The following is a 12,061-nucleotide window of genomic DNA, read 5'->3' as shown; positions in this document are numbered from 1 at the left end:
TGCTCTGTGTTGTGTAATATTGTGTCTTGGATTTTGCGTTGTGTTCGGTTTTATGTCTTTGACGTTGGATGCTGTGTTTGTGTTCGGGCCGCTGTGCTGCAGCTCACAGTGGGCGGGGACAGTGAGGGAGCCATACTGGAGGGAGTGGAGGACGATAAGGAGTACCAGATCTCCCTGTCCGCTCTGTACGCAGACGGAGCGAGGAGCGAAGCTGTGGCCACTCGGTATAGCACCTGTGAGTCATGTGCATAAGCCCACAAATGCAGGACACAGAGACGCACACAGACACAAGCAGATTGCAGTGAGTTTGGCTCAGAGCGTTTGAATTGAGCTGTGTATGTTCTGCAGCGTCCGGGGGCGGGCCCACCAGCATGACCATCTCCGAGGAGACAGCAGTGAGCCTGTTGGTCAGCTGGCTGCCACCCAATGCCCATGTACTGCAGTACCACGTGTCCTACACCGCGCTGAACAGAGAGGGACAAGAACACACTGTGAGAAGGATTGCCTAGCCATGCTAAGTACAGCCTTGTGCATTCCCTATAGCACCCCCCTGGCACGGAAAGGTTGCTATTCAGTGCCAATAAGTATAGTAAATCACAGAATGGTCAAGCACTAGTGCACCTTTCCTTTACATTTACAATTATTTCACTTAATACTACATAATAATACAAAATAAAAGATTAAAAATACCGGGATAGAAGAGTATTAAAATAGCGCACATGTGCTTGTGGCAGTGTTGCATGCTGGGTAATGTGGTAATGAGATGCGGTGTCCTCTGGCAGGTGCTGGTGCCAGGCAGTGAGAGGCACGTGCGACTGCAGCCCTTACTTCCTGACACACGATACAGCGTCCTCGTCACCGCTGAGTACAGGAGCCGAGAGGGAGGCAGCGCCTCTGCACAGGGAAAAACCAGTGAGTAGCCCCCTCACAATCTCTCTCTCTCTGTCTCACACACACATGCACGCACACGCACACACACACACATCACCACACACACACACACACACATCAAACACACACACATACATGAGCACACACACACATACAAAATACACACACACACACAGAGCATACTTAATACAGTTGCATGCACCTATCAACAAACATAAAATGAAACAAGACACCGATCATTTCAATAAGACTTGACCTGTGTTTAAATGTCGTCTCCAGCTAGCCTACGCGTGAGCAGCGTTAGTGTGGTCCGATCTGATCACTCCAGCCTCTGTGTGTCCTGGAGGACCCTCTCAGCAGTCACTGGGTACCGTATAGTCATTCAGTCCATCAAAGGTATTTCAGCTCAGTCACAACTACAGAATCTCTCCTTCCTGGTTCTTCCAGTACCTCAAATATAAAAGGTGCTGACTGCGCATTTCTGGTTTTTGAAACTAATCTTGAAAACCTTGCAGCTGTTCTATAGATTTCATACTGCTTACATTGCAAATCTGGTCTATATGGCTTAACCCCTCACACCCTTCCAAGGTAAATTGTCCTTGCTTTGTCTGCAGATATTTCAATCTCTGGTTTAGGGTTTCTGCATAACAATGTAAGCAAAGCTATATTTTTTACCCAAATTTTCAGATTTAAGTTTGTTACAACTTTAGCTGTGATTTGCTTGAGTTGTTTACACATTCCAACTTGCAAACTGGCCCCAAATCTGAAACTTTATTGAAGTTGAAGCCTTAATCCACGTGTCTCCTTCCCCCATCATTCTAAATGCAGTCATAGAAAACATAACATAAAATTGTAAATTAACAATGTCATAAGTAATCAATAGAGGAATATTTATTTTTCTGAAGATGCAAAGATGCAGATAATTAATTGCATATTACTCTCACTGACATATGATTCATTAACCTTAACATTGTGTAATTAAAATGTGCTCTCTAAAAGAGGATCAATATTTGTCCTCGTACCACTGTGTGACAAATACTGTGAGTCCACACACTTCCCAGGCACACCTGAGAGTTCTCTACTTCATTAGTTATTACAAGGACACTGTACTGTAAGTAATACTGTTTTCTGTGCGATTGTGTTATTCTTCTGGGTGTACATGTATGTGTGTGTGTGTGTGTGTGTGTGTGTGTGTGTGCGCGTGTTTGTTTCTCTGTGCCTGTGTGCTTCTTGGTGCCTACAATGACTGGTCAGACAAACGGACCAAGCAGAAGGTGGTGGATGCCTCCAGCAACAGTCACTGTTTCTCTGACCTCCAGCCAGAGACAGTGTATCGTATCAGTGTGCACTCACGCCTTGGAACAGCAGAGGGCACTGCTGTCACCATCCTCCACTCGACAGGTCAGTCCTGCATCTGCCTGCTTCTTGCTGGCTGGCCGTTCATTTGCGTCAGTGTGTTTAATTGCCTATATTGCTTCGCTATTTTACTTCTTATCCTTATTTTTTGTTCTTATTTTTAGTGTATTTTTATTTACAAGTGAGGAATTGCTGTAAGATGTCAGGCTGAGAGTGAATAAATAATAAAATTTAAGTATGTATGGTAAACATTAAAATTTGGTTTTTGCATTGTTTGCTGTCCAGCCTCAGCTCCAGACAAAGCCCCACATCAACCCCGACTACGTTTGACACACAATGAAGGTGAACGTTTTGTTCTTTGATAATAAGCAGATGTCCATTATTGTGCATGTCCAATGGACCTGAGCATGAGATTATCTAATTGCACATATTACAATGGAAGCTGTGAAAAATGAGCCTGAGTGTTCATCTCCATTACAGTGTGTCCTGAGGTGACCATCAGAAACACGGTGGTTAAAGGTAGGGAGATGGCTTCAGTTTCTGTTAATAGGACAATTTCTGTCAGTCGATGCATTCGGAAAATCCTGGCAAATTCTTGTCATACTTAAGAGACTCTTCTTATTGAATTGAATCATGTGTGACTGTCTGCATTTGTTTGCCGGTATTTGCTAAAGGGTTCGACATGATGGAAGCATTTGGGCTGACCCAGGCAGCTCACTCCTCTGTGGAGGGGGTGGCAGCAGCGCCCTTTGTCTTCAGTAGTCTTCCCAGCTACACCTTGTACAGGGACGTCCAGCTCACCCAGAACACAAAGTGAGACCGACTAATACCCCTAATAATACCACCTACTGTATCGCTCTTCCCACCTACTGTATTACCACAGTATCTGAGGCGTCTCTGTCAACTGACACGTCTGTCTCCCTCCTGTGTCTGTCTGTCTCTCTGTCTGTGTGTCTGTCAGTTTCGTCCACCCCGCAGGCATCGCTCCAGAGCACACCATCAGTGTGGTGTTCCGTGTTCTGCAGGACACCCCGCGGGATCCCTTCGCCCTCTGGCAGCTCACTGACAACGACTTCCAGCCAAAAATGGGGGTGGTGCTGGACCGTGAGTGAGGGGAAGGTGGCTGAGCTGGGCTGAGCTGGGCTAGGCAAGGCAAGACAGGAAAGGAAAAAAGGGAGGGGTTTCTGTATTCGAGAAAACGCATCTGAATTTCTTGGCATGCTCTTACATTACATTCCTTGATCATTCCTTGATTTCTCAGACAGAGAATGCTGTAGGATTTACAGTGCTCTCATATGTGTTTATTGAAGGGAAAAGCTTGAGTCAGTACAACCAGTATTGTACATTAGATGAATTAATGAGCATGATGATCTAATTGTATTAAGTCAACAATCAAGTAAAATTTAGTTTTCCAAATGCAACGTATTATGCTGGCCTAAAATTATAGCTAATTAGCAATGTAATAAATATAGCACAGCTATACTCTGCCACATACCATTCTACTTGGTTTAGAAGCTTGATTATACACTATAATTAGAATTGCCATGGTAACTAACTAAACTGCACCTGCTGGATTGCAGGAACATGTATGAATGTAAGAAAAATCATTGAGCATATACCTGAGTGTGCTTTTCAAAAGACATCTGCAGAAATGCAACCAGAGTAAGCAGTTTTTTTGCGCCAGGTTATAAAACTACTGCATCAAAGCTTTAAGCGACTGTACCAGCACTTTTCTTCTCATTTGATGGTTCTGTGAGGGCAGAAGCTGAACATGATTGCAGATTTCTTCTTGCCTAGCCTGCACTTACAGCAGAATGTGTTCCCAAACCAAGGAGGGGGCTAATGCTCAAATGCCTCTGTTTCACTCAGCTCCAGAGGATCTGTTGTGCCTCTGCTGGTACTCAGACATTGTAACGTTAATGCAGAGATTCCCAACCCATGGGCTGCGGCCCACTAGTGGGGTGTGAGGGTACTGCAAATAGGTTGTCAAATCGGTCCCAGAAAGGCTGATATTATTGAATGGAAATGACAGACTATCTTTACATGGAATGCTTTGTAAAAATGTAGAAAAAATGATCATGACTCATTATAAGAGTCATGCCTGCTGTCATTATTGTAACTAGCATGTTTGATCATTTCAAAACAAAAAATAAAAAATTGAGGCTGAAATCTTATGAGCTGGTTAAATGGGCCGCAGAATGGAAAAGGTTGGGAATAGCTGTCTTAGTGAATTCACTTCCTTGTAGTCTATCCATTCTAATTCATGTCAAGAATGGCAGAATCATGGGTTACCTTGTCATTTGTAGAGCCAATGTCTGTTTGTTCCTAGCCACAAGGAAGCTGTTGCTGTACTTCAGTCTGGATTACAGAGAGGAGGTCCAAGAGCTGACCTTTGACCAGCCTCAAGTGCAGAAGCTATTCTATGGCAGCTTTCACAAGGTGAGCCAAGGAGTGTGTGTGTGTGTGTGTGTGTGTGCGTGCGCGTGAGAGTGAGAGAGAGAGAGAAAGAAAAAGAGAGAGTGAGAGAGAGCGATAGTGAGAGTGTACTAAAATTTTACCCATATTAATTAGACAACTTAATTTAAACTATAAATATTCCATTCCTCCCTGAGAATGAACAGTGAGAATAATAAAAAAATCATTGTATATATTATATGTTTCTGTATCATTTTCCATAAAGTAAAAACATATTATTATGCAATGTAGACATATTCATATTTGTGCTTGTAATAAGTTGTTAAATTAATATTTAAATCCATATGCAATGTCAACACAAATTTTACACAAAAAGGTTTGTGTTCTTTGTTATGAACTGTCTAGAAGCAAAATTTTCTGAATGTACAGTTGATGCTAATGCATAAAACTGCAAATGAAATTTGAATTACTAATGAAAAAGCAATGAAACCTAGGTGTGGAACGTACTGTTAAAAATAATCTAGTTGTAATAGAACTCATGAGGTGTGCTGGAAGTGGTTTGAATAAATTTAAGAAGTGTGACATTCCATCCATTCATTATCTAAGCCACTTAATTCCTGGTCGGGGTCATGGGGGGCTCTGGTGGACTTTATTTGTTTTTTCTGTCTCAGCCCCATTCTTAATTCTCTTTTTTGTTCTCTGATCAATTATTTCTCCGGGTATTTTCACACCTGCAATATGGCGCCACTTTCTTACCTTTTCATTAGCTTGCTAGCTAATGTAACAAGTTAAATAGTTCATGTTAGGTGGCAAGCAGCATTCAATCAGCTTTCACTCACTGACTGATGAGGAGGCAAGACATGAGAGGGCAAAGTGGTTGGGCCAACGGAATGAGCACACAGTTTGCATCTGGTGCTCATGGTAATGGTCTATTGTAGTATCACCTCAAATTGATTTAATTATTTCAGATGCCTTTTGTAAAATACAATGATTTTTTTTGTAGACAATGCTACCGAAGTGGTTGGTAATAGCAGCTCGGGTTACCTGCCACTGCCAACTTCTACCCACATTGGGTGGGTGGCAGGTGTTAATGTAAAGCCCTTCTGATATCTGGCATGATTTTGATGATGATGATGATGACAATGATGATGATCTTAAAGATGATCATGATGACCGTGACTACGATGACGATGACGACATTGATGAAAACAATGATGGTCTAGGTTAAAAATAAGGGTTTTTCACATGGCATTTTGTCCTGGTAGGTGCACCTGTCTGTGAGCCAGGTGAGTGTCTCCCTGTCAGTGGACTGCCAACGTGTGGCTGAGAGACCTGCCCGGCCCCTGGGTACCCTTCCCACTGATGGCTTTGAAATGTTGGGCAAGCTGGTCAAGACCCGTGGGCCACACAGCGGCTCTGCCTCGGTATGTCAGTCATGGATGTCTTATGTATCGACAGACTAGATATGTCATATACACACTATGCTATATGATGCATTCAAACATTTAAGTCCCCTTATAATAAAATTAACATGATTTTCTGAATGGATGTTTAAACTGAAGCATGGGTTAACAGGTGTTATAAATTTCGAGCTGCTTGCGTTAGATAGGTCATATTGCAGAAGTCACCCACTATAATAATCAATTTGATCTAAATATACATATATAAGAATACTAAGTGCTTTCAGAGTACACAGCAGCAACGTCTTGGATATCCAGAAAAATCAGAGTGATGGAGATTTATTACTATATATAGAGAATTTGGAGAATAATAGCGGCTGCATCTGTGACTTCAGTTTCAGCTACAGTCATTTGAGATTGTGTGCAACAATACTTGGGCCACAGAGGACACCTGCTGTGACATCCCTGCACAGGTGAGTTGTTGGACAGGTCTGAACATCTCCAGGCCTGGATATCTCCCCAGAGGTTGACTATATCGTCCCTGTGTATTTACACTGCAGAGGCTGAAATATATTTTATGTATTTATAAATACATGCCTTCACCCATGAGCTGCACTAGATTAAATATCATTGTTGTTCTGTGTGATGAATGAAGGCAATAGAGGTGAAAAAGAATGTGTGTGATTGCAAATAGCTCAGTGACTATTTTGTTTTTTCCTCCCCAGAGAGATGAAGAGAGCTGTCCAGCCCCAGTCTATGCCTGCACCTGTACCTCCGATGTTCCCGGAGCCCCTGGCCCTACAGGCTCTCCAGTGAGTCAAATCACTTTGTAGTTTACTAAACTGCAAGGATAATGTAACTGATGATTCAAGTGCACTTAAATACTATATTTATAAAAACTCACATAACATCAGGATACCAAACAACAAATGTTTATTACTACCTTACTGCATGAAAATATGGTTCCTTCATACTGAAGACAAATACACGGTTAACCCTGTGGATTAAATTGGATGTGGATTGTTGACAGTCTAACAGATTTTTTAAATTTGTTGTTTGATTGCGGCTTGATATTTTTTTACTAGGTTATTCTCTAATTGGTTAATTGGTTGATTGGCTGATTCTTGCGAGCTGTTTTAGCTGATACCTTGTGTCCACATTCCTCAGGGAAAACCAGGTCCTCGGGGTGAGAAAGGAGAGAGAGGGGAGCAGGGCCAAAAGGTCAGAGTTTGGAACTTCTTCCCAGTTTTCCAACTGGACGTCTCCATTGGCGCATGCTCCTAAATACCTAAACTGTTGTAAAACCACCCATTTGATGGTGTGTATATCTGAGTATAATTATAAAGTGTAGATATGGGATGTTGTATGAGCTCTATTACATCTCATTTTCTTTCTCAACAGGGAGAAATGGGTCCGTCAGGAAAGATAGGACCAGATGGTACCCTGGGCCCCCTGGGGTCACGTGGCCCTCGAGGGATGACAGTGCAAGGGCGAACGGTAGCCAATCAGTTTCTCAAATATACAGTGTCATTCTTTTTCACTGAAGGTGTCGGACTATTAGTATATCTTAAATCCCTAAAAATGTTATTTTTTGGATAAATAAGTGAATACATGCTTACACAAATACATCTAAGGCAGGGACTTAAATACGATGTCCCTGAAAGATCTGAACAATTCTCTCTAAATAATACTGTTTCCATAAATATTGAAATTATTTTTCTATTTTAAAAGACTGTCACAATAACTTTCCATCACATTGTTTTACTGTGCAGTATGCAGCAACTTGTAATTACTGTTTATAGTGGTCATTGTCAGTCCTGATTTTTCCAGTGTATATGTATACAGTCTATAGAATGTGTTTTGTTTTGTCTAAGGTGGAAATTATAGCCTGCATAGTATAAATGATCAGTCATGGTCTTTTGTATATAATGTATTTTGGCATTATCATCTGTCCTGTTCTGACATGAAGGGCCCTCCAGGTGAAAGAGGGGAGAAAGGTGACAAGGGAAAGCCTGGGAACCAGGTGAGCCTGTCAGAGTGATCCCACCCATCCCCAAACCCTCACCTACCACACCCCCAACCCCCTCCGCACACACACACAAGCACATGCACATCAACTCTTAACTGGCCTTTTCCTTTGTCATGCTCTGTTTCCGGCACATGTGCTACTCTTGTGTGTCTCCAGGGGTTGCCAGGTCCGCCTGGTCCACAAGGCAGAGAAGGGAACCCAGGACCCAAGGTGGGCATATTATCACTGCTGCCATATAACACTTATAGAGGCCAAGATGAAATTATTAATAAAACAGAACTGCAAACACAGTAAAATCATGATAGCAAACACCAAAATAAAATCATGAAACAATTTTCAGAAACGCTTATGTAAAACGGTACCTTTAATAGACGAAGATGCTGACTATGTCTAACTCATGCCTTCTTAAAACGGCCCCTTTCCTGGACTGCCCAACCCTGTTCTTGGAGATCTACCATTCTGTAGATTTCACTCCAACCTTAACAAACACACCTCAGTATACAGCTAGAGATCTCATTGAGCTGCTAATTATTAGAATGTGCCAAAATAGGGCTGAAATGAATACCTAAAGGATGGTAGATCTCAAGGAACAGGGTCGGGGAGCCCTGGAGTAGAATAACATCTGAGCAAAGATATATTGATGGGAAATATTCCAGTCATATGTTTCACAGGTTACGCCCAGGTGCTGTCCATCAAATAATTCTCAGTCTGGTTGTCCAGTTCAACTCCACATGCTGTGTGTTGAGGCCTTCTGTTCTGATTTGTGTTGTTTCTGGTGGCCATAGGGAATGCGAGGTGTTGAGGGAAACACAGGCACTCCGGGAACAACCGGACTCAGGGTAAGAACTCTGCAGGTCTTTGAAGAAGGTCTTTACACATGCTGGAGGGACTCTGTATACATTACTGGGGCATGGCTGCACCAGGTTAAAAGCATCTTATATAACCCAAAAGGCAAATGCTGTAAATATTTTTTATCAAAGATCCCTTTTCTGATACTAACAGAGTATTATCAGGAAAGTGCAATGTACATTGCCATTTTATGCTATTTCTATCTATATGTAAGTTTGTTTCTGCTTCTCCTGCCTTGCCTGTTCTCCCTATTCCCCTATCCCTCCTCTCTCCTTCTCCCATTAATTCCTCTATTTATTCCTATATCCTTCTGAATCTCATTCCCTTTTTTCTTTTCCCCACTCTTTCCCTTCTTTCCTATCTCTTTGTCTCTCACTCTTTCTTTCCTAATGTTCTCTTCATCTTCTCCATTCCCCTTCTGTGAGTGCAGGGGTTCCAGGGGATGCCAGGTTTGCCAGGCCCTGAGGGAGAAAGGGGGCCCCTGGGATCAGTGGGGCCAACAGTGAGTGGATAATCTAGCAGAAGTGTATTATCCATCAAGAAATGGGTTCATATGTGACACCTTGATTTCCAATGGGAAAGAATCACAGAGATCCACAGCAACACTGAACATTTACTCCTGTCACCCCCTATTCCTTCTGCAGAGCCATTTCCCTCATTATAACATAATAAGGAGTGTGCTGTCTGTAATGCTACCACCTGCTGTGAAAGTGAAGTCATCTTGGATAACTGAATGAATAAATGAAATCATTCCTCCAGAGGAAATTGAATGGATTGAATACCAGTATGCAATCATTGTATAAAAGCCTAGTTTATGGGTTTTGTAATTCATGTCCATCAACCAACCCTCTTGATATGTGTCTTGTGTCCTAGGGTCTTCCTGGGAACAAGGGTGAGAGGGGGGAGAAGGTAAGTGAGCCTGCTGGGGACACGTGGACATGAGAGATGCTCCTACAGAAAAACAGCGTGGAAACTTTTTCTTCACAAGAGAGTAAAATACATAAAGCTGTTGCTTCAGTTCAGTCATACTGACGTACAAACAGGTTGGCTGTCCACAATTGACCGTACTCTGTTAGGCTGTAAAATAGTAATTTAGTGTCCACTTCTTATTGAAGGAGGTTGCACATGGCACCTTCTTTCAGCATAATGTATAATTTTTAAATGAATTGATACTCCAGTGGTGGAGAACTATGGAGTTCCGGATATTTAAGGCTGACTATTGACCTTTGGGGTTCTGTATCTCAGGGGGAACCGCAGTCCCTTGCCACAGTCTACCAGCTTGTTACTGAGGCCTGCGAGCAATTGGTGCACAGTAAGTACCATGTTTCCCTCATCACATGACAGGCGTTCATGAAGCAGGCCCTGCGTTTCTGGCAGGGTGTCATTTAAATTAAACACTTCAAATAGATAAAGAAAATGCTCTCATTCTTGTTGGAACACCTCTCAGAAAATATCACTGATGGCACGAAGCAAATGCAGACTTTAAAGTAAAAAGGCGTATTTATTATTTTCACACTTGAGCCCTCAGAACACAAAATGCACTGTAATCACCATCTCATACAGTGAACCCAGAAATGTCCCTGACATCCCTATGTCTCAGCATTGTTCAGACTGTATGTTCTATTCCATTTTATTTTTGTGCCCCACAGACTGAGAAAATAATAATTGGTCGAGAAACATGTGTTTTGAGGTTGTTCCCTATTATTTAAGTTCATCCCTCTGAGCATGTGCGACTATTTTGACCATTTTGGTCATGCTTTCATTTTCAAAAGTGTAAAGTTGAATCAAAGCATATTTCTCAGGCAACCATATTATGAGATATTTCCTGTTATACATTGTGTTGATTTGTGGTCACCTTCACCTTCACTGTTGTCATTCATATTTAAATTTGTATTGGTGCTTTTTCCTTGGCCCTGTTAATTAGGAAAACAACACATGGATTCAGCATGACAAAAAAGTAAAAAGAGCTTGACAATCATTCCTCATTTCATCAATGCTTATGAATGATCTCCTTTCTTTGCTGTATTATTTTATGTCTGTTTTTCTTGTTTGTGTGCTTGTTTCATTTGTACTGAAATGTGTGTTATTTGAATTGTGTTTGCGTGTTATTTAGGTGAGGTCCTGAAGCTGGACTCCTTCCTGGATGAGATGAGTCGCAAGCCTGCGCCCCTGGAGGAGCCAGTGGGGCCCCCAGGAGAGCCCGGGATACCTGGGCCCAAAGGGCCCCCGGGGCAGAGAGGTGCCCAAGGAAGGCAGGGTACTCGAGGGAAACCAGGGAAGCCGGGTTACCCTGGAGAACAGGGTGAGGATCTGGGCTCAAGTCCTGTTTCTACAACACATAAAAACGAACAGTAAAGATGCAGCGATTTGAAGATACTATTTACTGATCAGAGATCCAATTACATGAGCTTGTATTTGATTGTTTGTTTGTGTGTGTGTGTGTGTGTGTGTGTGTGCGTGCGTGTGTGCCTGTTTACCTCTGGGAAATGAATGTCCAGTGAAGTTAGATAGAAATCTGATGGATTAATTCAACTGAACATAATGGCATGTGCTGCAGTTGGGCTTTTTCCACACAAGCTATTTTTATTATAATCTTTATCATGGTCACTGAAATAAGCAAGCACAGTAAAATTTTAACTAACAGTTATGGAAGCCACACATTGCACGTATGGTAGGATTTATAACAGAGTTTCGTTCAGATGCATACTGGAGGAGCATTAAATTTCTTTCTTTATCACGATTCAGGACGTAGCGGGCTTGCAGGTGAGAAAGGCAGTCCTGGCACCAATGCAAAGGGGCCATATGGAGCCAAAGGATTTGCAGGTAATGAGTTTCATGGACCTTTTCATCATCAGGGTGAAAACACAGGATCCCATCGGACACTCAAATACTAAAGTAGAGGTTTTGTGTGAGCAGGTCCCCCAGGGGAGTCCAGACTGGGGAAGCCAGGGCCACGGGGTGACAATGGAAAGCCAGGGGCCCCTGGACTCGCAGGGGCTGTTGGACAGCCTGGGGAGATGGGGCCCCCCGGGGCATGTGACAACAGTGGCTGTCAGAGAGGACGGGATCCAGCAGGTACAGCTAACTTGCAGAACAGTCACCAGCCAATACCTCCAAATAC

At 42.6% G+C, this 12,061-nt stretch overlaps 1 protein-coding gene across 2 annotated transcripts in view; it reads left to right on the top strand.

Moving 5' to 3' along the window:
- The window catches only part of LOC135234036 (collagen alpha-1(XX) chain), a 31,850-nt gene that overhangs the window by 18,272 nt on the left and 1,517 nt on the right, over positions 1 to 12,061 (top strand). For both annotated transcript variants that reach the window (XM_064298146.1, XM_064298147.1), the window contains exons 18-41: positions 103 to 235; positions 349 to 491; positions 783 to 912; positions 1,171 to 1,287; positions 2,146 to 2,292; positions 2,533 to 2,589; positions 2,728 to 2,766; positions 2,922 to 3,060; positions 3,209 to 3,351; positions 4,577 to 4,686; positions 5,928 to 6,086; positions 6,458 to 6,535; positions 6,788 to 6,874; positions 7,230 to 7,283; positions 7,464 to 7,559; positions 8,032 to 8,085; positions 8,248 to 8,301; positions 8,877 to 8,930; positions 9,371 to 9,442; positions 9,814 to 9,849; positions 10,186 to 10,252; positions 11,054 to 11,242; positions 11,686 to 11,763; positions 11,857 to 12,015. In XM_064298146.1, coding sequence (XP_064154216.1) covers positions 103 to 235; positions 349 to 491; positions 783 to 912; positions 1,171 to 1,287; positions 2,146 to 2,292; positions 2,533 to 2,589; positions 2,728 to 2,766; positions 2,922 to 3,060; positions 3,209 to 3,351; positions 4,577 to 4,686; positions 5,928 to 6,086; positions 6,458 to 6,535; positions 6,788 to 6,874; positions 7,230 to 7,283; positions 7,464 to 7,559; positions 8,032 to 8,085; positions 8,248 to 8,301; positions 8,877 to 8,930; positions 9,371 to 9,442; positions 9,814 to 9,849; positions 10,186 to 10,252; positions 11,054 to 11,242; positions 11,686 to 11,763; positions 11,857 to 12,015 — 2,395 coding nt within the window. The remainder of the gene's footprint in view (positions 1 to 102; positions 236 to 348; positions 492 to 782; positions 913 to 1,170; positions 1,288 to 2,145; positions 2,293 to 2,532; positions 2,590 to 2,727; positions 2,767 to 2,921; positions 3,061 to 3,208; positions 3,352 to 4,576; positions 4,687 to 5,927; positions 6,087 to 6,457; positions 6,536 to 6,787; positions 6,875 to 7,229; positions 7,284 to 7,463; positions 7,560 to 8,031; positions 8,086 to 8,247; positions 8,302 to 8,876; positions 8,931 to 9,370; positions 9,443 to 9,813; positions 9,850 to 10,185; positions 10,253 to 11,053; positions 11,243 to 11,685; positions 11,764 to 11,856; positions 12,016 to 12,061) is intronic.

This window comes from Anguilla rostrata, chromosome 11, assembly GCF_018555375.3.
Source record: "Anguilla rostrata isolate EN2019 chromosome 11, ASM1855537v3, whole genome shotgun sequence".
NCBI lineage: Eukaryota > Metazoa > Chordata > Actinopteri > Anguilliformes > Anguillidae > Anguilla > Anguilla rostrata.
This window is presented reverse-complemented; position numbering and strand designations above follow the sequence as displayed.